This window comes from Hyaena hyaena, unplaced genomic scaffold (genome assembly GCF_003009895.1).
Source record: "Hyaena hyaena isolate Hyena2069 unplaced genomic scaffold, ASM300989v1 scaffold_208, whole genome shotgun sequence".
NCBI classification, from domain to species: Eukaryota; Metazoa; Chordata; class Mammalia; order Carnivora; family Hyaenidae; genus Hyaena; species Hyaena hyaena.
Genome location: NW_024080839.1, coordinates 1,832,192 through 1,856,983, shown reverse-complemented (window position 1 = coordinate 1,856,983; position 24,792 = coordinate 1,832,192). Strand labels below are relative to the sequence as shown.

The 24,792-nt window shown below is 49.7% G+C and overlaps 1 protein-coding gene across 1 annotated transcript in view; it reads left to right on the top strand.

The window, feature by feature from the left end:
• SPTB (spectrin beta, erythrocytic) overlaps positions 1-24,792 on the top strand; it is a 72,846-nt gene that overhangs the window by 30,259 nt on the left and 17,795 nt on the right. The window contains exons 13-27 of the mRNA XM_039242145.1: positions 134-1,004; positions 2,084-2,221; positions 7,679-8,435; positions 8,857-9,059; positions 9,172-9,262; positions 10,865-11,011; positions 12,209-12,472; positions 12,826-13,032; positions 13,658-13,747; positions 17,255-17,533; positions 17,979-18,109; positions 18,981-19,185; positions 19,440-19,814; positions 23,326-23,570; positions 24,640-24,778. Coding sequence (XP_039098076.1) covers positions 134-1,004; positions 2,084-2,221; positions 7,679-8,435; positions 8,857-9,059; positions 9,172-9,262; positions 10,865-11,011; positions 12,209-12,472; positions 12,826-13,032; positions 13,658-13,747; positions 17,255-17,533; positions 17,979-18,109; positions 18,981-19,185; positions 19,440-19,814; positions 23,326-23,570; positions 24,640-24,778 — 4,142 coding nt within the window. The remainder of the gene's footprint in view (positions 1-133; positions 1,005-2,083; positions 2,222-7,678; positions 8,436-8,856; positions 9,060-9,171; positions 9,263-10,864; positions 11,012-12,208; positions 12,473-12,825; positions 13,033-13,657; positions 13,748-17,254; positions 17,534-17,978; positions 18,110-18,980; positions 19,186-19,439; positions 19,815-23,325; positions 23,571-24,639; positions 24,779-24,792) is intronic.

The window sequence follows — 24,792 nt, the reverse complement described above, 5'->3', positions numbered from 1 at the left end:
ACCCCTGTGTCCAATTCAAAAGCTCCAGTGAAATGGCAGGTTCTAGATTGTGTGGTTCTAGCCTGGCAACTGATCTGAGGCTTGCCCACAAAGCCCTTACCTCTTTTGTCTTCCCTTCTTTCATTCCTCCCAGGATACCAGCCTTGTGACCCGCAGGTTATCCAGGACCGTATAAGCCACCTGGAGCAGTGCTTTGAGGAACTGAGCAACATGGCAACTGGGCGGAAGGCCCAGCTGGAGCAGTCTAAGCGGCTCTGGAAATTCTTCTGGGAGATGGATGAGGCCGAGAGCTGGATCAAGGAGAAGGAGCAGATCTACTCGTCCTTGGACTATGGCAAGGACCTGACGAGTGTGCTCATCCTGCAGCGCAAGCACAAGGCCTTTGAGGATGAGCTCCGAGGGCTGGACACCCACCTGGAGCAGATCTTCCAGGAGGCAGAGGGCATGGTTGCACGTAAGCAGTTTGGGCACCCGCAGATCGAGGCCCGAATCAAGGAGGTGTCCGCCCAGTGGGACCAGCTGAAGGAGCTGGCTGCCTTTCGCAAGAAGAACCTCCAGGATGCTGAGAACTTCTTCCAGTTCCAGGGTGATGCTGATGACCTAAAGGCCTGGCTGCAAGATGCCCATAAGCTGCTCTCAGGCGAAGACGTGGGGCAGGATGAGGGGGCCACACGGGCCCTGGGAAAGAAGCATAAGGACTTCCTGGAGGAGCTGGAGGAGAGCCGCGGGGTGATGGAACATCTGGAGCAGCAGGCCCAGGGCTTCCCCCAGGAGTTTCGGGATTCCCCAGATGTGACCAACCGGCTGCAGGCCCTCCGGGAGCTCTACCAGCAGGTGGTGGCCCAGGCAGACCTGCGTCGGCAGAGGCTGCAGGACGCCCTGGACCTGTACACTGTGTTTGGGGAGACAGATGCCTGTGAGCTGTGGATGGGTGAGAAGGAGAAGTGGCTGGCCCAGATGGAAATCCCAGACACTCTGGAGGACCTGGAGGTCGCACAGCACAGGTCAGAGCCGGCTTTCTCTTCCTCCCCTCCCTGCACTGTGGCCTGCACCCTGCCTCTGCCTAGTGTGGGAGCAACCTCTATATCAGGAGGGCTCTCTCTGAGAGGAGACACAATGCCCTTCACTGCTGAGGCATGCACCAGAGTCACAGGTTTTAATCAGGCTCTGTGGCTTTGGGTACTTTGCCCCCTGGGGCCTTCCTTAAAATAAAACAAAGGGGATCTTTCTAGTCCAGTTATTCAATTACTTTTCAGCAACAGCAGTTCAAATGAATTGTATGTATACAGACATATAACACAGAGGAAAGTGGACCTGTTTGGTTAAGGGGGAGGTGAGAAGTCAGAGCCCCACCACCTCTAGCTCTCTATGGCAGTCACTAAGCCACAGAACACCAAAGGGCCACAGGGACCAGTTTGCAAACCACTGGTCTGCAAGGCCACTCTCTGTCCAGTACTCCAATTCCATCCATGCTCAGGCATGGGGGAGTGTGCCCCCAGTCTGGATGGCACTCCAGTGTCTTAAGTACAGAACTAGAGAGTTGAGGAGAAGGAGAGGTCACTCCCTAGAGCGTGCTGAGGTGGGCCCAGCGGTCTCTTATCCCAGAAGGGTCAGCTTGCATAACTATACCCTGCCCGCAGATGCCGTCCCTTCTCCTACCTGGAGACAGAGCACCTGGCTGGGGAGGGTATCCTTCACGTCAAGGTATCAAAGCCAATGGAATTAGGGCCAAAAAGTAGTAGCTATGACAGTGAAGATATGGCAGGTGTTCTCTGAGGTGATCAACCCCACCCCGACGTACATACCTCTTCTTTCCCCCGTGCCTCTCCATGGAGCCAATGGCCTATGTGGTAAGCAACCAACTGTTTACTAGCCTGGTCCAAGAAATGCCAAACCATGAAATTGGACCAATGAATCAGAAAATAGAGTATGTCAGCACATCTTTTTCCTTTCTGCCCCCTTACCCAGTCAAATGTATGTGGGAGATGGAAGGAGAAAGCAAGAGTTCCACATCCTGGAGACAGAGCAGTAGGCCAAGTACCCAGGCTGCCTCCCCAGTCCTCATCTTCTCTGTGCCTATCAGGTTTGACATCCTGGACCAGGAGATGAAGACTTTAATGATGCAGATTGATGGCGTGAACCTTGCTGCCAACAGCCTGGTAGACAGCGGCCACCCTCGCAGTGAAGAAGTGAAGAAGTACCAGGACCACCTGAACAGCAGGTCGGGTTGGGTAGGGCTGGGGGCTGAGGACATCTTCTCTCAGCCACTGACACACCCTTGGGGTACAGCCCAAAAGTCAGGATCCCTGCTAGGCACTGTGGGGTTTATACCCTCAGAGCTCCTATCTTTCTCAGTCACAGTCTCCTTCTGACCATGAACTTTAGCAGCAAGGGGTGAACAGGGCTGCGCTTACCACACAGGGTTGGGGATATCCTGTGTGATGGAGGAGACGTTCTGAGGGCACTCGTAGTTAGAATCAGGCCCTAAGGTACTCATGCCACATTTCCCCAGACCTTCGTAGGCAGGAAAAATTACTTTCTGAGAGCTCTTAAGTACTGTCCACAAAAGAAAGCTCCTGCCTGTGCCAAAATGCAGCATGGATAATGAGGCTGGCTTGAATGAACAGAATTAGCAGGAAGCCTTGAGCGTGCTTTGTGGCCGGAACAAAAAACAGGCCCTGAGGAAGCTTTGGAGAGGGAGTGCTTTCCGTCCCAGGCATAAATGCTATGAGTTCCCCAAGGATCTCTGAGGACAGTACACGCCTGTTTTCCTATGTGTTACCTTGGGCCCTGCACACAATACCACATGTTCATCACTCCCTGTTGCCCCAGTTCCTTTCCCCACACTTGTGTTGGAGCCTCGCTCTGCCTGAAGCAATCTGGGAAGTGGAGTTAGGTAAGACCCAGTTGTATTAAAAAAAAAAAAAAAAAAAAAAGGAAGGAAAAGAAAAGAAAAAAGAAAAGAAAAGAAAGAAAAGAAACAGCCTAGTAAAGTCTCTGGTGGGGGCCCAGTGGGAGGCAGGATACTGCAGACAGGGATACTTCAGAGCCACTAGAACAGGGCTGATTATCTCAGCATCTAAAGACAGGGACTGAGATGAGGAGATTCCTCTATAATGTGATATTTATGCAGAGGAGGAAGATACCTCTTTGCTCTTCTTTAGGCTTGGACGTAATGAGGGGGCATGTGTGTTTGTGTGTGTGTGTATGTGTGTGTGTATATGTGAGTATGTGTGCCAGTGTGTGCATGTACAAGACAGACAGGAAGAACTTGTCAGCTATGTATCTGTTGTCTTAATGAGAATGATCTTCATAAATCCCGAAGCCATGTACCATCCTAAGTGAGATACACCAAGGCACCTGCCATCCTTAGGTGAGAGAAAACCTGAGGCATGAAATGGTAAGATGTTTCTCATTAAATCTGAGAGTTGAAATGTACCTACGAAGTCATCTAGTCTAGCTGACTAGTCCGGACTGCTGTTCTTGTACAAACATTTATAGGGGTGGGTAGCTCACCCCTTCACCGTGCAGCTCGCCCCATTGGAGGCAACTCCTTTGGTTAGAAGGTCTAACCTCCTAGTGGATGGAAATCTCCTTCCTGAAATTTGTAGACCTTGGTTCTGGCCCTGCCCTTTAGAGAGAGAAAAACTTATTCTGAGTCTTCTTTCATGTGATAGCTCTCCAAGTATTTTTTTTGTAAACAACTGTGATTCTTCACCTCTGCCCACAGCCTACCTCCATGCCTCTGCCATTCTCCTTACCAGAGTGCATTCTCGTCTAACTTTATATTCCAAATTGGGCCCATCCTTTAGACTATTTCAGGTTCCTCTTTTTCCCACTGTCCAAAATGAAAAACACTCTTTCCCTTATTTGTACTGGTTCAGAGCTTTACAGTCTACCTTTTATTATAATTACTTTTATACTGAAGAACTTTCCTACTACATTAGAAACAATGAAGAGCAGTATCTTTACTGCCCACAGTGCTTTGAGCACCAAGCACATAATTAAGTCTTCCTCTGTTTGAAATATTCTCTTTCCAAATATCCACTTGGCCAAACTAGGAATTTATCCAAAGGATACAGGAGTGCTGATTCATAGGGGCACATGTACCCCAATGTTTACAGTACCGCTGTCAATAATAGCCAAATTATGGAAAAAGCCCAAATGTCCATCAACTGATGAATGCATAAAGAAGATGTGGTTTATATATACAGTGGAATACTACTTGGTAGTGAGAAAGAATGAAATCATGCCATTTGCAACAATGTGGATGGACCTAGAGGATATTATGCTAAGTGAAATAAGTCAGAGAAAGATATATGTTTTCACTCATATGTGGAATTTGAGAAACTTAACAGAGGACCATGGGGGAAGGCAAAGGGGGAAAAATAGTTTCAAACAGAGAGGAAGGCAAACCATAAGAGACTCTTAAATACAGAGAATAAATTGAGGGTTGAAGAGGGGTGGGGGGAGGGGAAAATAGGTGATGGGCATTGAGGAGGGCACTTGTTGGGATGAGCGCTGGGCGTTGTAGACAAGTGATGAATCATGGGAATCTACTCCCGAAACCAAGAGCACATTGTATACACTGTATGTTAGTTAACCATAAGTTATATTTAGAAAAAAAATAAGTAATGGGGCACCTGGGTGGCTCAGTTGGTTAAGTGTCCGACTTCAGCTCAGGTCATGATCTCATGCTTCATGGGACTGAACCTACATTGGGATCTGTGCTGACAGCTCAGAGCCTGGAGGCTACTTCAGGTTCTGTGTCTCCCTCTCTCTCTGCCTCTTCCCTACTCACACTCTGTCCCTCTCTGTCTCTCAAAAAGAAGTGATAGAAACATTAATAACAAAAAATTATTTTTAAAAAATAAATAAATGTTAAAAATGTTTTAAAAAGAAAAAAGTAAAGAATAAAATAACAAGAAATATGCAAAGTGAATGTGAAGGAAACAGAACAAAACTTGAAAAAGAAGAGAGGTATGCCATATTCTTTGATAGAAGGACTTACCACGATGATAATGTCAAAATAAGGCCTTAAGTGTTTAAAGCCAAAATATATATACACACACATATATGTATATATCCACATGGCTTACTCCCTTACATTATTCAGATCTCAGCTCGCATGTCAGCTTATTGGAGCAGCCTTCACTGACCACCTGGTCAAAAACATCATTCTCACCTTCCTCTGCCTCTATATCATTATGTTGCTTTATTTTTTCAATGTACCTATCACCACTTGATGAATTATAGACTTAATTATTTGTCTCTGCTCATTCAAATGAGAGCAAGCACTTTGCTTTGTTCATTGCTGTATCCCTGGAGCCTAGAACAGTGCCTGGCACAAGGTTCATGACAGTAGCATGATAAATGTGTAGTGAATGAATGAACAGGGATACAACTGAAATGTCTTCTGCCAGGCTTGGCACATATGAGTCATTCAAGCACTTACTGAATAAGTGATTACCTTCATACACTATGCATTCCATTTTTTAAATGTTTATTTTTGAGAGAGAGAGAGCGAACGAGCCAGGGAGGGGCAGAGAGAGAGGGAGACATAGAATCTGAAGCAGACTCCAGGCTCTGAGCTGTCAGCTCAAAGCACAGTGTGGGGCTTGAACCCGTGAACCTTAAGATCATGACCTGAGCCAAAGTTGGAGGCTTAATGGACTGAAACACCCACGTATCCCAATTCCTTTTTTTTTTTTTAAATGATCTTGGGCCCAGGACCAAACCTGAACTTCAGACTGGCCTGGTCAAGGCTGACTGGAGTGGTTCTGTCAACTTCTTCCATCTTGGAAACAGTACAGCAGGAGCAACTAGACTTAATTCCCAGCCCATCCTCTCTGTGGCCTCTGCTGGTAGCTGCGGTGAGGCCACACCAGGAAAGGCCTAGAAAATTACCACTGGGCTTCTTGTATGGAGGCACAGAATTTCCCAGAAATCAGGGACTTCTCCGTTTAGAAGGGAAACTGCAAAATCTTTGGGTTCTTGCTCTTCTCTGTCATGGTATTCCCAGTTCTCCCCAGCCTATCTCCCTTTTCTCTTTGCAGACCTCTCAGCCCTGTCTAGCAGCTGTTGTCACACCTTGGGAGTACCCACAATGTACTTTCCCTAAGCCATTTGCCTTGTTGCTCAGCCTCCTTCCTCCAGGTGCCAGGGGTACAAAGAGGAGTGAGATACTCAGGGCCCTATCCCTAAATAGGTCAGTGCAGTTGCAGTGCTAGAGAGGTGCTCATTGGAATTCAACTCTGATGGCCACCACGAAACTTGCCCCCATCACCCCCGTCACCTTTACAATGCCCTAGTCCTCTCTGCCTGGTGTACATAATACTTTATATCATAGTTATTTTGTGAGCTTGTCTTAATTTCTCTCTAAATCATACACTGCATAATGCAAATTCTGACTATGACTACAGCTAACATAATACTTATACCTTGTGGATATTCAGGAAAGATGAGGTCAGCAAATGAGCATTCAGCACACTCTTATGTGCTTATATATTACTTATTACATATTAGAATGAGTAAACTTAGGTCCGAGGAAAGGGTGGTCTCGGCCCATGCTGATGCACAGCTCTATAGAAGAAGCTTACTGGGGGCTGCAGACCAACCCCAGTCCCCAGGACATCTGCCAGACCTTTGCATCTTTCCCATTTTCATTCTGGCACTGCATGTTAAGGTCAAGATTATGTTATCGATTTCTCAATTCTAATCCCAGTTTCTCCCTTCTTCCTCTTCCTCCTTCACAAGGCCACTTTTCTTTTTAGAGAGAGAGAATGCCTGTGTGAGTAGGAGAAGGGCAGAGGGAGGGGGTAGAGAGAATCTTAAGCATGCTCCATGCCCAGCATGGAGCCTGACTCAGCATGGACCCTGGGATCATGACCTGAGCTGAAATCAAGAGTCAGATGTTCAACTGCCTGAGACACCCAGGCACCCCACTGGCCTCTTTTCTTTTAGAAACAAGGTGACATTGGGGCGCCTGGGTGGCTTAGTCGGTTAAGCGTCCAACTTTCGCTCAGGTCATGATCTAGCGGTTCGTGGGTTCGAGCCCCGCGTCGGGCTCTGTGCTGACTGCCAGCTCAGAGCCTGGAGCCTGTTTCAGTCTGTGACTCCCTCCCTCTCTGACCCTGCCCTGCTCACGCTGTCTCTCTCTCTCTCTCTCTCCTAGAAATAAATAAAACATTAAGAAATTTAAAAAAAAAAAAAAAGAAAAGAAACAAGGTGACATTTTTAGGCCTTGGGCATTTTGAACATAGTCTTGGGCATTTGTATGATTCCTTTAGGGCCACTGGGGCCCTGTATCCTGAAATTGCCTTCAAGTTGATAAATGTAAGGTTTTTAATTATTTTCAGCATTTCAAAAAATCTGAGGAGGTTATATGTTTGCCCAAAATTCAACTACATACAGAACTGAACTAAGCATCATGGTCGTTCCTTAATGTCGGGTTGGAATCACATCACCGCTCGCCTCCCCCTGATGGAAAGATCTGATTGGCAGTCTATATTGTCTTGGGTAAAATTGGATACATGAATTTTACTCATCACAGTTTGTTGCATAGATGATTTTCTTTGCTGTGCACAATCTATGGGGAGAGACTCTGGTGGGAATCTAGGTAGGGATGCCCTACAGGAAGGGTTAAGGAAGGAGGGTGTCTCTGTGTCCCCCTCGGCAGGTGGCAGGCATTCCAGGCCATAGTGTCAGAGCGGCGGGAGGCAGTAAACTCAGCCCTCCGAGTGCGTAACTATTGTGTGGACTGTGAAGAGACTAGCAAGTGGATTGAGGACAAGATGCATGTGGTGCGGTCCACAAAGGACCTGAGCCAGGACCTGGCAGGCGTCATTGCCATCCAGCGGAAGCTGTCGGGGCTAGAGCGCGACGTGGCCGCCATCCAGGCCCGCGTGGGTGCCCTGGAGCATGAGTCGCAGCAGCTGATGGCGTCACACCCTGAGCAGAGAGAGGACATTGGCCAGCGGCAGGCGTGTGTGGAGCAGCTGTGGAAGGACCTGCAGGAAGCCCTTCAGGAGCAGGAAGCCTCGCTGGGTGAAGCCAGCCAGCTGCAGGCCTTCCTGCAGAATCTAGATGACTTCCAGGCCTGGCTGTCCATGGCCCAGAAGACCGTGGCCTCCGAGGACATGCCCGAGTCCCTCCCAGAGGCCGAGCAGCTCCTTCAGCAGCATGCGGCCATCAAAGATGAGATTGACGGGCACCAAGAGAGCTACCAGCATGTCAAGGTGTCAGGGGAGAATGTGATCCGTGATCAGACGGACCCCGAGTACCTGCTCCTGGCCCAGAGGCTAGAGGGCCTGGATGCTGGCTGGGATGCCCTGTGCCGGATGTGGGAGAGCCGCAACCACTCACTCGCGCAGTGCCTTGGCTTCCAGGAGTTTCAGAGAGATGCCAAGCAAGCGGAAGCCATCCTCAGCAATCAGGTAGGGAAGTGGCGTTATCTCTCAGGGTAACTGCACTGGTGAGTCTGTGAATGTTCTCGGAGAACAAATTTTACTTTTTGGGGACTCTAGCCAGTTGGGGGGAAACCTTTGTTCCTTAACATGTGCCTTTACCAGCCCTGTGTCCTAAAGTTTGCCTTGTTCTTGGGTCAGTTACAGGCTGGAGTTGTGAATTTTCCCCTGAGCCATTACCCTTCCATGTGGCTTTAGGCACACAGTTCGTTGGGTGCCCCTGGGGTAGGTGTAGGGAGCCAAGGCTGGGGTTGCCTCTTCCTTGAACAACTCTAGGGGGCACTGTTCATGCTATAGCCTATATGGTTACACATGGTGCTCCTGCTTGGCAAGTGCCCTCACTGCCTTCTCAGCCTGTCTTCATCCCTTATCTGGAAACTTGCTTCAACAGGAATATACTCTGGCTCACTTGGAGCCCCCAGACTCCCTAGAGGCTGCAGAGGCTGGGATCCGGAAGTTTGAGGATTTCTTGATGTCTATGGAGAACAACCAGGATAAGGTCTTGAGTCCTGTGGACTCTGGAAACAAGCTGATAGCCGACAAAAACCTCTACTTAGACAAGATTCTGGAGAAGGTGCAGCTGATTGAGGACAGGTACTCTCCACCCCCAGGGTCACGGCGCCAGAGCCAGGTAGGGCTGGTGGTGGTGTACATGGTTCTGAGGCTCAGCAGTGTTGTGAACCGCAGCTTCTGGCTTCCCTTCCAGGCACAGGAAAAACAAGGAGAAGGCTCAGGAGGCCTCAACAATTCTGAAAGACAACTTGGAGCTCCAGAACTTCCTCCAGAACTGCCAGGAGGTGAGGCTGTAGCAAGGCAGGTCACTTTGCAGGAGATTCCACTCTAGGATCAAAGTGCCCTAGGGGTAGGAAGTCCATGGGGGGTATGCCAGGCTGACTCAGAGGAGCATAGTGCTCTTGATCTCAGGGTCATGGGTTCACGCCCCACATTGGGACATTGGGTGTAGAGATAATGAAAGAGAGAGAGAGAGAAAGAGAGAGAAAGGAAGGGAAGGAAGGGAAGGGAAGGAAGGGAGGGAGGAAAAGAAAGTCCATAGGATTCTAAGTTGGGAGTCTGGAATTTCATGAAGGAAACTCTGGTATTTGATAGCGTAGGTCATCCTCTAGAATCTTTGGTTCTACAATTTTTTTAATGTATGTTTATTTTGGAGAGAGCATGTGAGCAGGGGAGGGACAGAGAGAGTGAGAGACACAGAATCTGAAGCAGGCTCTAGGTTCTGAGCTGTCAGCACAGAGCCTGATGTGGGGCTCAAACTCATGGACTGTGAAATCATGACCTGAGCCAAAGTTGGACGTTTAACCGACTGAGCCACCCAGGTGCCCCTCTTTTTTTTTGTTTTTTTTTTAACCCTGAATCTATAAAGTCATCTTTTAATTTGCCCAGTCTAGGGCAGGGTTTCTCAAAGAGTGGCCCAAGGGCTATCTATATTAAAGACACCTAGGTCCCTGGTCAAGGCCAGCTTCAAGTGCATGCAACCTGTGCATTGAAGGGCCCCATGCTTGATTTAATGGTCTGTGGTTGCCATCTTGAAATTCTTAATAATTTTGAGCATTTCCGTTTTGTACGAGGCCCTGCAAATGATGGAGCCAGTCCTACCCCTTATTAAATGTAAAGCACTGGGCTCCACTGAGGCCCAGGTGAATCAGAATCTTAAGGAGTGAGAGAAAGAGAGAACAGCATTTTCAACAAGCCTCCCAGTTGGAGAACTGACTCAGAAGGTCCTTGCTCAGCCTGGGGCGAGCTGTACTCCTGAGTCTCTCCATAAGCAATACTTCTGTGTGGAATGGTGCTTTCTCTGACTTATTTCCTGCTCCCATCCTCATACCCCTTTCCACCCTGCCCAAAAAACTTTGTTTTCATCTATCTCTGCCCTTGACACCAGCCAGGCCTGGTATGCTGCCAGGACATCTTAGAGACATTGGATACTTATCACGGTTCTTCCCTCATTGTTAATTATAGGATCTGCCCTTGGCTTCTTCCTCAGATAACATTTTCTCTGTGTTTATTAATGATTTCTCACCCTATTGCCAAAGGGTGGATTTATCTGTCCATCCAGTAAACATGAAGTTTCTGCAATAGGCTAGGCCCTGTTCCTAGGTCCTGGAAATATGGAGAGAAACATTGATATCCCTGGAGTCCTACTGCACATAGTCTACTAGGGAAGACACTCAGGTGCCTTTGTTTTAACCCTGAGACAACACAGGGAGTTGCCCGTGCTGGGAGTCAGAGAGCCAGAGCTTTGGAGAGTAGTACTCTGCTGTATTCCTACTTCCTCTCCTTGGCCTTCTTCTGCAGCCAGAAGTGGACAGCAGGTCCTGCCTTGAGCCCTTGGCCAAAGAGGTATACTCAGAGATTGTTGGACTCCCTCTTTCTGTCCACAGCTCACTCTCTGGATCAATGACAAGCTGCTAACATCTCAGGATGTCTCCTATGATGAAATGAGAAACCTTCAAAACCAGTGGCAGAAGCACCAGGATTTTGTGGCAGACCTGGCTTCCCACCAACAGTGGCTAGATAACATTGATGCAGTAAGTAAAGCGAATGGTGGATGGTGGGGGGCTCTCTGCTCAGATGTGCTTACCTGAATGAGGCTTCACTCCGGGCATAGACGCTGTATAGAACCTGGAAGTGAAACATTTCTCTAAATAGTAGATAGACCTTCAGAGCTCCTGTTATATCCAGCCTTGTTAGGCCTGGTCAGAAGTGGTACCTCCTCTGGGTCCTCTGAGTCTAGAGACAGTCCAGGACAGTGAGACTACCTGAGTTGGTGCCTCAGCATCTAGTGCCAGGACACCAGTTATCTCTGTTTGCCTTCCATTATTCTCACCAGGATACCAGCACTGTCCCTCCCAAAGGCAGAGGAGTATGTGAGATGAGTAGAGTGGCTCAGGGGGACCATTGACTCTCATTGTTTGGATGGGCAGAACCACCCCTCATAGATGGGGAACCAGGAGTACCCCCCTATAGCAAGCTTGCCCAAGGACCCAAGTCAAAATGTAGCTGGTAGTAGATCTGAGAATCAGTCGCATTTGTTCCTCTTTACTGTGGCTGTCCAGAGAGAAGTAGGAATAGGGTCCACTGTGGTTAAGGGTGCAGGCTCTGAGCCAGACTGTCTGACTTCTCAACCTCCCTGGGCTTCAGTTTCTTCATCTGAAAAATGAGGATAATAACAATACCTACCCAAGAGATTGTAAGGATTAAACCACTTAGACTAGCCCTTACTGGGCACGCAGTAAATATTGGCTATTATTAGCAACCTGTATTTCTAGGCCTAAGTCGTATTATACTGTACTCACCAAAAAGGGTACATTTATGCAGGTGAAACCCAGGTAAGACAAATTCAGTAACTAAAACATATCACAAAGGTTAGTAGTGCATAGCCTCTGGGAAGACCATCAAGAGAGGGTAGAGTCCTTTCGAGGCTGCTTGTACCTGGATGGATCTTGAATTTTTTTTTAATTAAAAATAATTTAGCATCAGCTGATCCTGGTCTGCAGCTCCCCATACTACAATCTCCCTGGGCCCTTTGCCCCAAACACACCCCTCCCTGCCACACCTTCTCCTGCAAATAACTTGGGGATGCAGTCTTTCAGATGAGCCTCACCTGAGTTCCAGGCAGATTCTTTGCCTTCCTGACCTCAGCTAACCCCCGGCAACCACATGCAGCAGGGCTGCTCCAAGGCTGCCTGGCCTCAGAGGGTGAGCCCTCCTGCTTCCCCACACAGGAAGGAAAGGTGCTGATGGTGGAGAAGCCCCAGTACTCGGCCCTGGTGTCCCAGAAGCTGGAAGAGTTGCACCGGCTCTGGGATGAACTTCAGGCCACCACGCAGGAGAGGACCCAACAGCTCTCAGCTGCCAGGAACTCCTACCTGCGCTCACAGACCCATGCCGACCTCAACAAGTGGATCAGTGCTATGGAGGACCAGCTGCGGTCCGATGACCCGGGCAAGGACCTGACCAGTGTCAACCGGATGCTGGCTAAGCTGAAGGCACGTGAGTGGGTTGTAGACTAGGAGTGTTGGAATAGGAGATCTTAGGGAACAAATGTGCAACCTGAAAGTAAGTACTTCTGTTCCTCTTAGCTGGGCTTGTCTTCATCAAGCAAAAACGTCTCTTGGTTCATAACCCATCTCCTGCCCCTTTGCAGTGGTGAAGACAGGGATCTGGGATTAATAAAAGCATGCACTACAAGTATAGGACAGGCGCTTGTGAGGCAGGAAGGATGAGTGGGAGCATCCAGGGAGACTACCTGGGGGAGGTGGGATGGGATACGGGTGATATGAAGGATAAGGGGCTACCCAGGTGCTAAGGCTGGTACTGACACTGTCCCCTTGCATCCCAGCGTGTGGAGGACCAAGTGAACATGCGGAAGGAGGAGCTGGGGGAGTTGTTTGCCCAGGTGCCCTCGCTGGGAGAGGAGGCAGAAGGCACAGAAGTGAGCATCGAGAAGCGCTTTCTGAACCTCCTGGAGCCCCTGGAGAGGAGGAAGAAGCAGTTGGAGTCATCCCGAGCCAAGCTGCAGATCAGCCGGGACTTAGAGGATGAGACGGTGAGTAGGTACAGGCCCCGCCAGAGGCAGGATTGCTGGCTGCAGCCCTGGGCACTTTTTAAAGATGTCTGGTGCCCTCGTCTCCTTACCTCAGCCATTATGATGATTGCATTAAATATGAAAGTAAAGCTAGCGCTTTTTTTTAAGGTTTTTTTTTTAAATGTTTATTTTTGAGAGAGAGTGCGCATGGGGAAGGGGCAGAGAGAAGGAGAGAGAGAATCCCAAGCAGGCTCTGTGCTGTCAGCATAGAGCCCAATGCAGGACGCGATCCCACGAACCGTGAGATCATGACCTGAGCCAAAATCAAGAGTTGGACACTTAACTGACTGAGCCACCAGGCACCTGACCAATGCTTTTTGAATGGTAACTCAGTTATGGACTTTGGGGTAGACAGATGTGGGTTCCAGTCCAGCTACATTACCTTCCCCCTGTGTGACCAGGAGCAGGTCATTTGGAACCTCAATTCATGATATCAAAATGTCCCCATCTATAAAATGGGGGCAAAACCCTGATGAGGCCTTGGGAAGAGACACAGCAGGAAAGAGCTATGTCTGACCCAGGTGAGTACATGAGGAAAGGGTGGCCATGACCATCATCAGCTGCCCCTGCCTTCTGGTCTCTACAGCTCTGGGTGGAAGAGAGGCTGCCTCTGGCCCAGTCAGCCGACTATGGCATGAATCTACAAACTGTGCAGCTGTTCATGAAGAAGAATCAGGTGAGTCCTGCTTCACCTGATTAGTCTCCCCCCACCTGCCTCCTCCCTTCCCTTGCCCTTCCCAGGGAGGAACTCCCAGCCTTGACGTGCAGAAAGCCAGCAACAGCAAATTATTATTCTTATTGGTAGCTATGGGGCTCCCAGACCCCATAAAAAGAGAAGCTTTGGTGATGGCAGAGAGAATTCTGGGAAGTCCATGGCAGGGCCAGGGCTGGTCAGGGGATGTCCAGATGTTTCAGAATTTGGGGCCATTTAGACCCATCAGAGCATAAGTGAGTGCAGAACCCAGAAGCCCTGGCCTGGAGTTTCATGTGCTTTACAGCTTCTATATCCCATGGCCTTCCTGAAAGGAAGCCCATAGCTCCTGGCTTCCTTCCTAGTACTGATTTGCCCCTCTTCCAGGGCTGAGCCTGGCCCTCAGGGTAAGTAGGACCCATTTCTCCCAGCACATGAGGATACTTGTGGGGCTCGGACCCCATTGGGAAGCCACTAAACTTGATCTCTGAGCCTTTGAAACAACATCCACTTGCTGTTTTTTCTTTCTTAAGCTTGATGGCCCTGGCGAGACTCCTAGAAGTGAGCAGATTCCATACTTCCTCCTATTTCAGGAATACACATGGGCTCAGGGTGTCTCTGTGTACAGACAGGCTGGCCACAGACCCTGCTCTTGGGTGGAGAGTTGTCCCTGCTGCCTGGTCTCCTCTCTGGGTCAGGGAGTGGGGGCAGCCACAGCCAAGAGCAACGAAAGCCTGGGAACTTATCCCAGAGAAGAGCAGTGTGTCCCAGAATGCCAGTCAATATTGCACCTCCTCAGGGAAGAAAAATCATGACAGACAGAACTTCCTCAAAACAGCAGCAGCTGACATCTGCTCTCAGAGCCCTGCTGCTGTTTAGGGGTCTGATTTACATTCAATGAGTATCTGAAAACCCTCGCACCCTTTGCTTCCCGTTGACACAACCTAGTTATAAAGCCTTCAGTGGTCGCAGGCAGGAACTTGGGCCAGAAGGTACTAGGTGGGGGTTCAATTAACATCACAACCTCCATTTAAAGGAAGGACACTGACAGAAGACCATATCCTTGGGGCCTCAGTTTCCTCAACTGTAAAATGAACCAACATCACTCCCTGGAACACTAAAGACTGACTCTGTCTAGCCTCGGTGTTATTGCCAAAAGACTCTCAACTCCCCTGGTTGAAGGTTGCTATTTCAGAAAAAGGGCAAGACAAATATGGATGGGGTTCCCATAACCAAGAAGGGAAAGGTAGTCTCTTGGGAGACCATGGCTGCCCTAGTAAAGATGACTTTAGGCTAGACTAGCTAAAGCTTAAATATCATTTCATCATTCTCTCTATTGCAGTGGTTCTCAAACTTCAGTGTGCATCAGACTCCCCTAGAGGGCTTGTTAAAATACAGTTGACTAGGATCCACCTCAGGTCTACTGATTCAAACTCTGGGAGAAGAGCCTGATCATTTGCATACCTCTCAAGATCTTGGGTGATTCTGATGCTATGGGTCTGGAATTCCACTTTGAGAAACTGCTCTCATGGCTGTCCATTGCAACTAGAACAAATCCTGCAATGTATGAATGGTTCTCAACTTTGGCTGCACATGAGAATCACCTCAGGGAAATTTGAAACCTAAGAATGCCCAGTTCCTATGTCAGATAAATTAATTAAGCTCTCTGGGGATAGGGCCCTGACTGTGTTTGTTTTCCCAGATTATTCAATGTGCAACCAGGGTTAAGAACCAGTGTCCCACCTGATCTGGCCCCTGCCTTCCTCTAAGGTCACCTCTCATCACTTTGGCCCTCCTCGTCACAGTATTCTAGCTTTCCTGGCCCTCTCTCACGCCTATAGATAGTGCAGGCTTGCTTCAACCCCGGGGACTTCACACTCGCTCTTCCCTTTTGCTGGCAACACTCATCCCCCAAATCTTTGTGTGGTTGCCTCCTCCTTGTCACTCATGCCTTCCCAGGAAGGGCCTTCCTGACTCCAGCACAGCTTGGCAGATATTCGTGATCTCATTGCGATATTTTCCTCATGGTACCCAGTATCCACATTTATTCACTTATTTGCATGCTTATCATCTATCCCCTCTACAACAGTGTAAGCTTTATGAGGGCAGGGGGTTTATTTACCTTGTTTCCAGGCTGTGCCTAGAACCTAGAACAAGGCCTTATACCCAGGACATTATAAATACATGTTGGTCACATGAAGTACAAAGAATACGTCATAAGTGAACAGGCTGCGTGGGAGCCGATAAAAGAATTGCTTAAAAAGAGAGAGCTAATACCTTGTAGCATCCCTTGCAGAGGTCGTAAGATCTCAGGAATAGTAAAAAGGTACACGGAGCTGACACCATGGGTTGTTTGGGGTTTTTTTGTTTGTTTTTTAATTTTTTTTAAATGGTTTATTTATTTCTGAGAGAGAGAGAGAGACAGCGTGAGCAGGGGAGGGTCAGAGAGAGAGGGAGATACAAAATCTGAAGCAGGCTCCAGGTTCTGAGCTAGCTGTCAGCACAGAGCCCGATGCAGGGCTCAAACCCATGAACCATGAGATCATGACCTGAGCCGAAGTCGGACACCCAACCGCTGAGCCACCCAGGTGCTCCCATCATGGGTTGTTTGAATTCAATTACACAGACCACAAAAAATTGTCAGAATTGGAGTAGATTTGGAGTAGAAAGGGTAACAAGGCATTTCAGCAAGTTGAGTGACTTATGGATAGTGCTGCTTCTGTAGATTTTAAATGCTGACAGTCACTGCACTGCCTGTGTGTACAGCTCTTGCCCCCACCCTCCAGGTGGTTTTAAAGGCCACAGGCAAATTGTACAAAGGGAGGAAAAGAGGTGTAAGGAGCTGGAGCCCACGTATAAGAAACAAGTAGGCTTGGGCCTCCAGGACCCAGAAAGTGAGTCACACATGGGTCATGGCCCCCTGAGGAAAAAGGTGACCTAGACACCAGAGTGAAAGGAGAACACCATTTCGGTAAGCAAATTCTTAAACAGGAAAAAATACAAAGTTCACAAAAGATTTGAGGCATAGAAATGGGGAGGAGGGGGGAGCCCAAATTCTAAAATCTGAACAAGGAGCAACTGTCAACTGTTGTTGTACATGGAATCAGAGATGCTAAAATAAGATATCAAAAGCCATTTAAATATTGTTTTCCTTTCCTCCAACAAGAACAGCTGGGAAGCAAGTTCTGCTGAGACATAGGAAGCACAGGGAGCAGAGAGGGTCAAGTTCAAATGCTGTGCTGCCACTCACTGCCCCCACATTACCTAGCAGCTCCTCGCTGCCCTCTGTGCTCCTCTCCAAAGACAACAGGTGGAGGGTGCTGCATGGTGCCTCGCACCATGCCTGGTGGGTGGTCAGGGCCTGTTTTCATGACCACCACCTGTTCTGCACTAGCTTCTCCATGCAGGACCCCACTGAAGGTGCCAGAGTGCGGGCCTGGCCCCCTATGTGGTGGGAAGGCTCCGCCTCTGAGCCCTTCCCTGTGCCCACAGACCCTGCAGAACGAGATCCTGGGCCATGCGCCACGGGTGGAGGACGTGCTGCAGAGAGGGCAGCAACTGGTGGAGGCGGCGGAGGTCGACTGCCAGGACATCGAGGAGCGCCTGGGGCGCCTGCAGGACTTGTGGGACACGCTGCGGGAGGCGGCTGCTGGGAGGCTGCAGCGCCTACGGGACGCCAGCGAGGCCCAGCAGTACTACCTGGATGCAGGCGAGGCCGAGGCCTGGATCAGCGAGCAAGAGCTCTACATCATCTCCGATGAGCTCCCCAAGGTCAGCTTGGGCTGGGGTGGGGCCAGGCTGGGCAGTCGGGGCAGTCACAGCTGGTATGTCCAGGTGTGTGAGGATGCCCGCTACAGTGTACACACTGCAGCCAGGTGCCCTGTTTGCCAGCTTAGACTTGACCTAACCCAGGATTTCCTCACCTTTCTCGTGCCATGGGTTCTGTACTGATGGACTGCCACAGGAGGGATGGGAGATGAGGTGCGAGGGGCCTCTAGGGAAGTCCTCCTGGGGTCAGAAGCTTGGAGCTGGGCCTGGGAGGGTAGGAGTCAGAAAAGAATCAAGAGGAAGGTAGGATGTTGCTGGGAAAGGAGTCGCAGGAAGGAATCAGGCAGTTTTCTTGTGGGGGAGGGAGCCATGAGCCTGGCTCCACCCCCCGCCCCCCAGTCTCCGAGCACCTCCCTGAGCAGGTGTCCTGACAGCCGCTGCCTCCTAGGATGAAGAGGGCGCCATCGTGATGCTGAAGCGGCACCTGAGGCAGCAGCACACAGTGGAGGAATACGGGAGGAACATCAAGCAGCTGGCCTCCAGGGCCCAGAGCCTGCTGTCCGCAGGCCACCCCGAGGGGTGCGTGTGCCACCAGGAGTGACCTGGCCGGGGCCCCACCAACTGTGATCCTGCAGGTCCAAGTGGGAGCACAGCAACAGCTTTGGGGAAAATAGCACCAGTTTTCATGAAAACTGTGGGTTTGAGAAAACTGCTGATTGGCCCAGTTCCATTTCATGTTTCAGTTTTGTGTGAGTAACTCCAAACAGGGCCAACTAAATAAAGCCTGGTTTGCAAAGATCAGAAAATGCAATAGCAAAACTCCCCTGTTGGTGACCCAGGAGCTCCAATGTTTCATAGAGTTAGATTATGCTAAGAGACACTGAAGAGTAACTTTGCTTTCCTCTTTATGGTCCAGAGGGTACTTCAGAATCTCAGTGTCTCAGCAAAACTATTGTGTAGGTGAGAAGGTAGAAAACTGACACCCATCTAGGTGGTTCTGCACAGATGGGGGCTCACTGGGCTGCCCACCTCAGACTGCACCCCAGTCCCCAGGCACCCACTGCTATGGGGTTTCAGTGTCCACCCCAGCATCTCCCAGGGAGCCCCAGGGATTGAGCCCCGGGGACCACAGGCCCCTCCTTGCTGGTGCTGGAGCCCTCTCACGCTCAGGGTGCTGCTCCTTCAGCCTCCTGGGAGGGAGGAGCTCCCTGTTGCCTCTCTGAGCTTCCCAGGGTGAGGGATAATGGTGGGAGGCACCCTGAGACATTCTGGCCTCAGGGATGGTTCTTTTCTCCCCAGCACTTCCCCAGGGAAAGCTGCTGTGTTTCTCCTGACTTCCCTCCCCATGTATCCCTGCTACAGGCCAGGGAGGAGCAGGTCAGCTCCCCTGCACCGGCTGCTCTGGGCTCCCTGCTTCTACCTCTGAATGCTTTCTTATTTTGAATTCCAGGGAACAGATCATACGGCTTCAGGGGCAAGTGGACAAGCAGTATGCAGGGCTGAAGGACATGGCAGAAGAGCGCAGGCGGACGCTGGAGAACATGTACCACCTGTTTCAGCTGAAGAGGGAGACGGACGACCTGGAGCAGTGGATTACGGAAAAGGAGCAGATGGCCTCTTCCCTTGAAATGGGACAAGACTTCGACCATGTCACTGTGAGTACTCACAGCAGCTGCTTTCTCGGTCTTCCTCAAATGCTGTAGATGCAGCAGCAGTCACTCCGGGTATGCGCTCACACAAACACACGCACACATGGCTCCCCGGAGATGGAGACTCAGGCTGCCCTGGGCAGGTGTGGGAGCATGGCTCCAGGTGCTTTGGCTGCCGCTCATGAAAGTCTGCAGTTGGGGTGATGACACCACCCTGCCCCTGGGCCCCATAACCATATTTCTGTTTACCCCATGTCCAGCTGCTCCGGGACAAGTTCCGGGACTTTGCCCGGGAGACTGGGGCGATTGGGCAGGAACGGGTGGACAACGTGAACATCATCATCGAGCGGCTCATCGATGCAGGCCACAGCGAAGCAGCCACCATCGCCGAGTGGAAGGATGGGCTGAATGAGATGTGGGCAGACCTGCTGGAGCTCATCGACACGCGCATGCAACTGCTGGCCGCCTCCTATGACCTGCACCGCTACTTCTACACGGGTGCCGAGATCCTGGGCCTCATCGATGAGAAGCACCGTGAGCTGCCCGAGGACGTGGGGCTGGATGCCAGCACTGCCGAGTCTTTCCACCGGGTGCACACCGCCTTTGAGCGGGAGCTGCAGCTGCTGGGCCTGCAGGTGCCTTCTGTCCCTTGCTGCCCCCTACAGGCTCCAGGGACCTGCCTTCCACATCTTCCCCATGACCAACATCCCAGGGCCCCTGGCTTTTTTTTTTTTTTTTTTCACACAGTAGGTCTTTTAATTTTTTTTCTTTTATAGATTATTGTCAGGTTGGTTTCCATATAACACCCAGTGCTCATCCCAACAAGTACCCTCCTCCATGCCCATCACCCTCCTTTCCCTCTCCTCCAACCCCATCAGTCCTCAGTTTGTTCTCAGTATTTAAGAGTCTCTTATAGTTTGCCTCCCTCCCTCTCCTTAACTATTTTTCCCCTTTCCCTTCCCCTCCCCCATGGTCCTCTGTTAAGTTTCTCCTGTTCCACATATGAGTGAAAACATACGGTGTCTGTCCTTCTCTGCCTGACTTATTTCACTTAGCATAACACCCTCAATTTCCATCCACGTTGCTACAAGTGGCCAGATTTCATTATTTATCATTGCCATGTAGTATTCCATTGTATAGATAAACCACATCTTCTCGATCCATTTGTCAGTTAATGGACATTTAGGCTCTTTCCATGTTTTGGCTATTGTTGAAAGTGCTGCTATGAACATTGGGGTACATGTGCCCCTATGCATCAGCACTCCTGTATCCCTTGGGTAAATTCCTACCAGTGCTATTGCTGGGTCATGGGGGGAGGTTCTATTGTTAATTTTTTGAGGAACCTCCACACTGTTTTCCAGAGGGGCTGTACCAGTTTACATTCCCACCAACAGTGTAGGAGGATGCCCATTTCTCCACATCCTTACCAGCATCTATAGTCTCCTGATTTGTTCATTTTAACCACTCTGACGAGCGTGAGGTGGTATCTCAGTGTGGTTTTGATTTGTATTTCCCTGATGAAGAGGGACACTGAGCATCATTTCATGTGTCCGTTGACCATCTGGCTGTCCTCTTTGGAGAAGTGTCTGTTCATGTCTTCTGCCCATGTCTTCACTGGATTGTTTGTTTTTTGGGTGTGGAGTTTGGTGAGTTCCTTATAGATTTTGGATACCAGCCCTGTATCTGATATGTCATTCATTTGCAACTATCTTTTCCCATTCCATCAGTTGCTTATTAGTTTTATTGATTGTTTCCCTTGCCATGCAGAAGCTTTTTATCTTGATGAGGTCCCAGTAGTTCATTTTTGCTCTTGATTCTCTTGTCTTTGGAGATGTGTCGAGTAAGAAATTGCTGCAGTTGAGGTCAAGGAGGTTGTATCTTGCTTTTTCTTATAGGGTTTTGATGGTTTCCCATCTCACATTCAGGTCCTTCATCCATTTTGAGTTTATTTTTGTGTATGGTGTGAGAAAGTGGTCTAGTTTCATTCTTTTGCATGTTGCTGTCCAGTTTTCCTAGCACCATCTGTTAAAGAGGCTGTCTTTTTTCCATTGAATACTCTTTCCTTCTTTGTCAAAAATTAATTGGCCATTCTTTTGTGGGTCCAATTTCTGGTTCTCTATTCCATTGGTCTGTGTGTCTGTTTTTGTGCCAATACCATACTGTCTTGATGATTACAGCTTTGTAGTAGAGGCTAAAGTCTGGGATTGTGATGCCTCCCATTTTGGTTTTCTTCTTCAATATTACTTTGGTTATTTGGGGTCTTTTGTGGTTCCATACAAATTTTAGGATTGTTTGTTCTAGCTTTGAGAAGAATGCTTGTGAAATTTTGATTGGGTTTGCATTGAATGTGTAGATTGCTTTGGGTAGTAATGACATTTTAACAATATTTATTCTTCTGATCCTTGAGCATGGAATGTTTTTCCATTTCTTTGTGTTTTCTTCAATTTTCTTCATAAGTTTTCTATAGTTTTCATCATACAGATCCTTTATATCTTCTGTTAGGTTTATTCCTAGGTATTTTAAATTTTTTTTAATGTTTTGTTTATTTCTAGGAGAGAGAGAGAGAGAGACAGCGTGAGCAGGGGAGGGTCAGAGAGAGAGGGAGTCACAGACTGCAACAGGCTCCAGGCTCTGAGCTGGCAGTCAGCACAGAGCCCGACGCGGGGCTCGAACCCACGAACCGCAAGATCATGACCTAAGCGAAAGTCGGACGCTTAACCGACTAAGCCACCCAGGTGCCCCTATTCCTAGGTATTTTATGGTTTTTTGTGCAACAGGGCCCCTGGCTTCTAGAGGTGAAACCTCTAGAATGGACACCAGGAGATTTCACCTCTTTAGAAAGGCAACAGCTCAGGGCAAAAAGCAGGGAGCTGTAGCTTTCAGACATTCCTTAGCTTCAGAAGTAGTTCTTTAAACTGAATCTTCAGAAAAAAATACCTGAAAAATACCTGAAAATGTTATTTCTCTGGTTGTATAACAGTGTTATGAGTGAACATGTATATGTATGTTCCTTTTTTGCACCAGGTGCTGGTATAAGCAATCTATTTAGACACTGAATCCTCCTGGCCATCTCCTAAAGTAGGTTCTAACATTATCTGCATTTTATAGATGGGAAAGCAAGGCATAGGGAGAGTGAACAAGTTGGCTGGGAACACATAGATAAACAGTGAAGCCAAGATTCAGATCCTAGCTGTCTGGCTACAGACTCCATGCCCTCAGCCCCCAGGCTGTTCGGTCTTTCTGTGTGGGAGCTGGAGGAACCCCATGATCTGCTTAGACACCCCCTCAATGACTGGGATGGCTTCCAAGGCACCTGTGCAGGTCCATAGGGCTCCACAGAACTTGGTGTGATGGAAAGGGTGAGGGCAAGGGACCTTAATGTCTGCACCTCCCCAGCAGGGCTCAGGGATGGGACGCCAAGGCAGACCAGGCCCTGGTTTGCCCAGAAGAGGACCCCCTAGGAATTTGTACAGCTGGAGGTGGGGTCTGCCATGAGGCTCTTGTGCCTTGCAGGTGCCAGAGCCCCTGGGGTGGGCACAGCCCACTGAAGTCTCAAGAATGAGACTTTGTTGTGCTTAGACTGGCCCCAGACAGGAGGTCTGGTACAGCCCTTTCCTCGGAGAGGCAGCACACAGCGTGAACAGGGGCTCAGGAGCACACCTCCAGTCTGTACACCTCTTCTAGTGTGAAAGACCTCAGTTATTCCAGTCCGTACACCTCTTCTAGTGTGAATGACCTCAGGCCAGTCACTGTGCTTCCCTCTGCGTCAGTTTCCTCATCTCAAAACCAGGGGTCACAGTAGTACCTCTTTCATGGGATGGTTGTAAAGATTAAGAAAGTAATAAATAAAAAATGTTCAGAACAGTGCCTGGCACATAGTTAATTACTCTCATTGCAGTACTTCTAGGGGGATCAAAGGGCATAGGGTCCCATCCACTCCCATATCCTCATCAAAGCCCCAGGGAGGGCTTGGGTCCATAGAGGCCAAAACAAGGCACCTTCTCCCCCAGCATTAGTGGGAGGCTGGAGATCTCGCCTTCCAGCAGAGCCCTAGGGAGGGAGACCAGGAGGAGACAGACCCCTTGCCCATCAGAGGCCCAAGACATGTCCTTCTGGGGAACAATGTCCAGTCTTGCCCGACTGCAGGTACAGCAGTTCCAGGACGTGGCCACCCGCCTACAGACAGCATACGCGGGGGAAAAAGCAGATGCCATCCAGAACAAGGAGCAGGAGGTGTCTGCTGCGTGGCAAGCGCTTCTCGACGCCTGTGCGGGACGCCGTACCCAGCTGGTAGACACAGCAGACAAGTTCCGCTTCTTCAGCATGGTCCGGGACCTCCTCTCCTGGATGGAGGGCATCACCAGGCAGATCGAGACCCAGGAGAGGCCCAGGTGAGGAGGACGTCCTCAAGGCAGCCCCTCTCCTCTGCCACTCGGTCCTGGAGGCTGGTGGAGCAGCGCACTGCCCTTCGGGGCACTCCTCCTGCTTGGCGAGCAGCCCTGGACTGTGAGGGCACCTGAGGGTGGGCCCAGGCAGAAACCGAGAGGCTCAGCTTCTAGTGGGGGGACCAGCCACTTTAGAGTGACAGGAATGGCGAGAAAGACCTCTGCCATCCACATCTGACCGCGGTGAGGACCGCAGCTGTGCATGAAAATAAGCATTTCACACACCCAAAGCTGGGCACGTCTGAGACTGTGCCCTCTTCCCCCAGCACTGGGCCGGGAAGCTCCAGAAAAAGCTCATTGTCCATGAGAGGTGATGGTCGCTGGCCCACCTCTGTCCCTCTGTCCTAGGGTGCCCATCCCGACAGCCAAGCCTTTATATTTAACATCATTATCCTGAAGTAACTCACATACCATATAGTTTGACCATTTAAAGCACCCCAGTCAGGGTTTTTTTTTTTTTTTTTGCAGCCATCACCACAATCCAAGTTTAGAAGATTTTCATCACCCCTAAAAGAGAACTTGTACCCCTTGGCAGTCATCATCCCATGATTCCTCCTCCCCCAGCCCCTGGCAACCACAAATCTGCTTTCTGTCTCTCTAGATTTGCCTATTCTAGACTGCTCATAGAAATGGAATCCTGCGTTGTGTGGTCTTTTGTGATTGGCTTCTTTCACCTGGCACAATCTTTCTAAGGTTCATCCGTGTTGTAGGATGTCTCCGTACTTTATTCCTTTTTGTTGTCAAATAATATTCCCAGGCTTCTTTTGGGGTTCACAGACCCCTGGCCTATCCCTTGTCAACTGACCAACGGCAGACACCAGGACATCAGTGTTCCCACTGGGGCTGAGCTGCCCAGAGAGAGAAGTGTGCTCAGACTCCCAGGCAGGCAGGGGGCGGCCCTCTGCAGTCAATACTTGGCATGGGACAGGCCAGAGTCACCCAGAGTTTCCTTCTAACCCCCAAACTCCCTCCTCGGTTCCTGACCCTTCCCCCTCTACTGCCCCCCTCCCCCCAGGGATGTCTCCTCTGTGGAACTGCTCATGAAGTATCACCAGGGCATCAAGGCAGAGATCGAAACCCGGAGCAAGAACTTTAGCGCCTGCCTGGAACTGGGCGAGTCCCTGCTGCAGAGGCAACACCAGGCCTCGGAGGAGGTGAGAAGGACAGT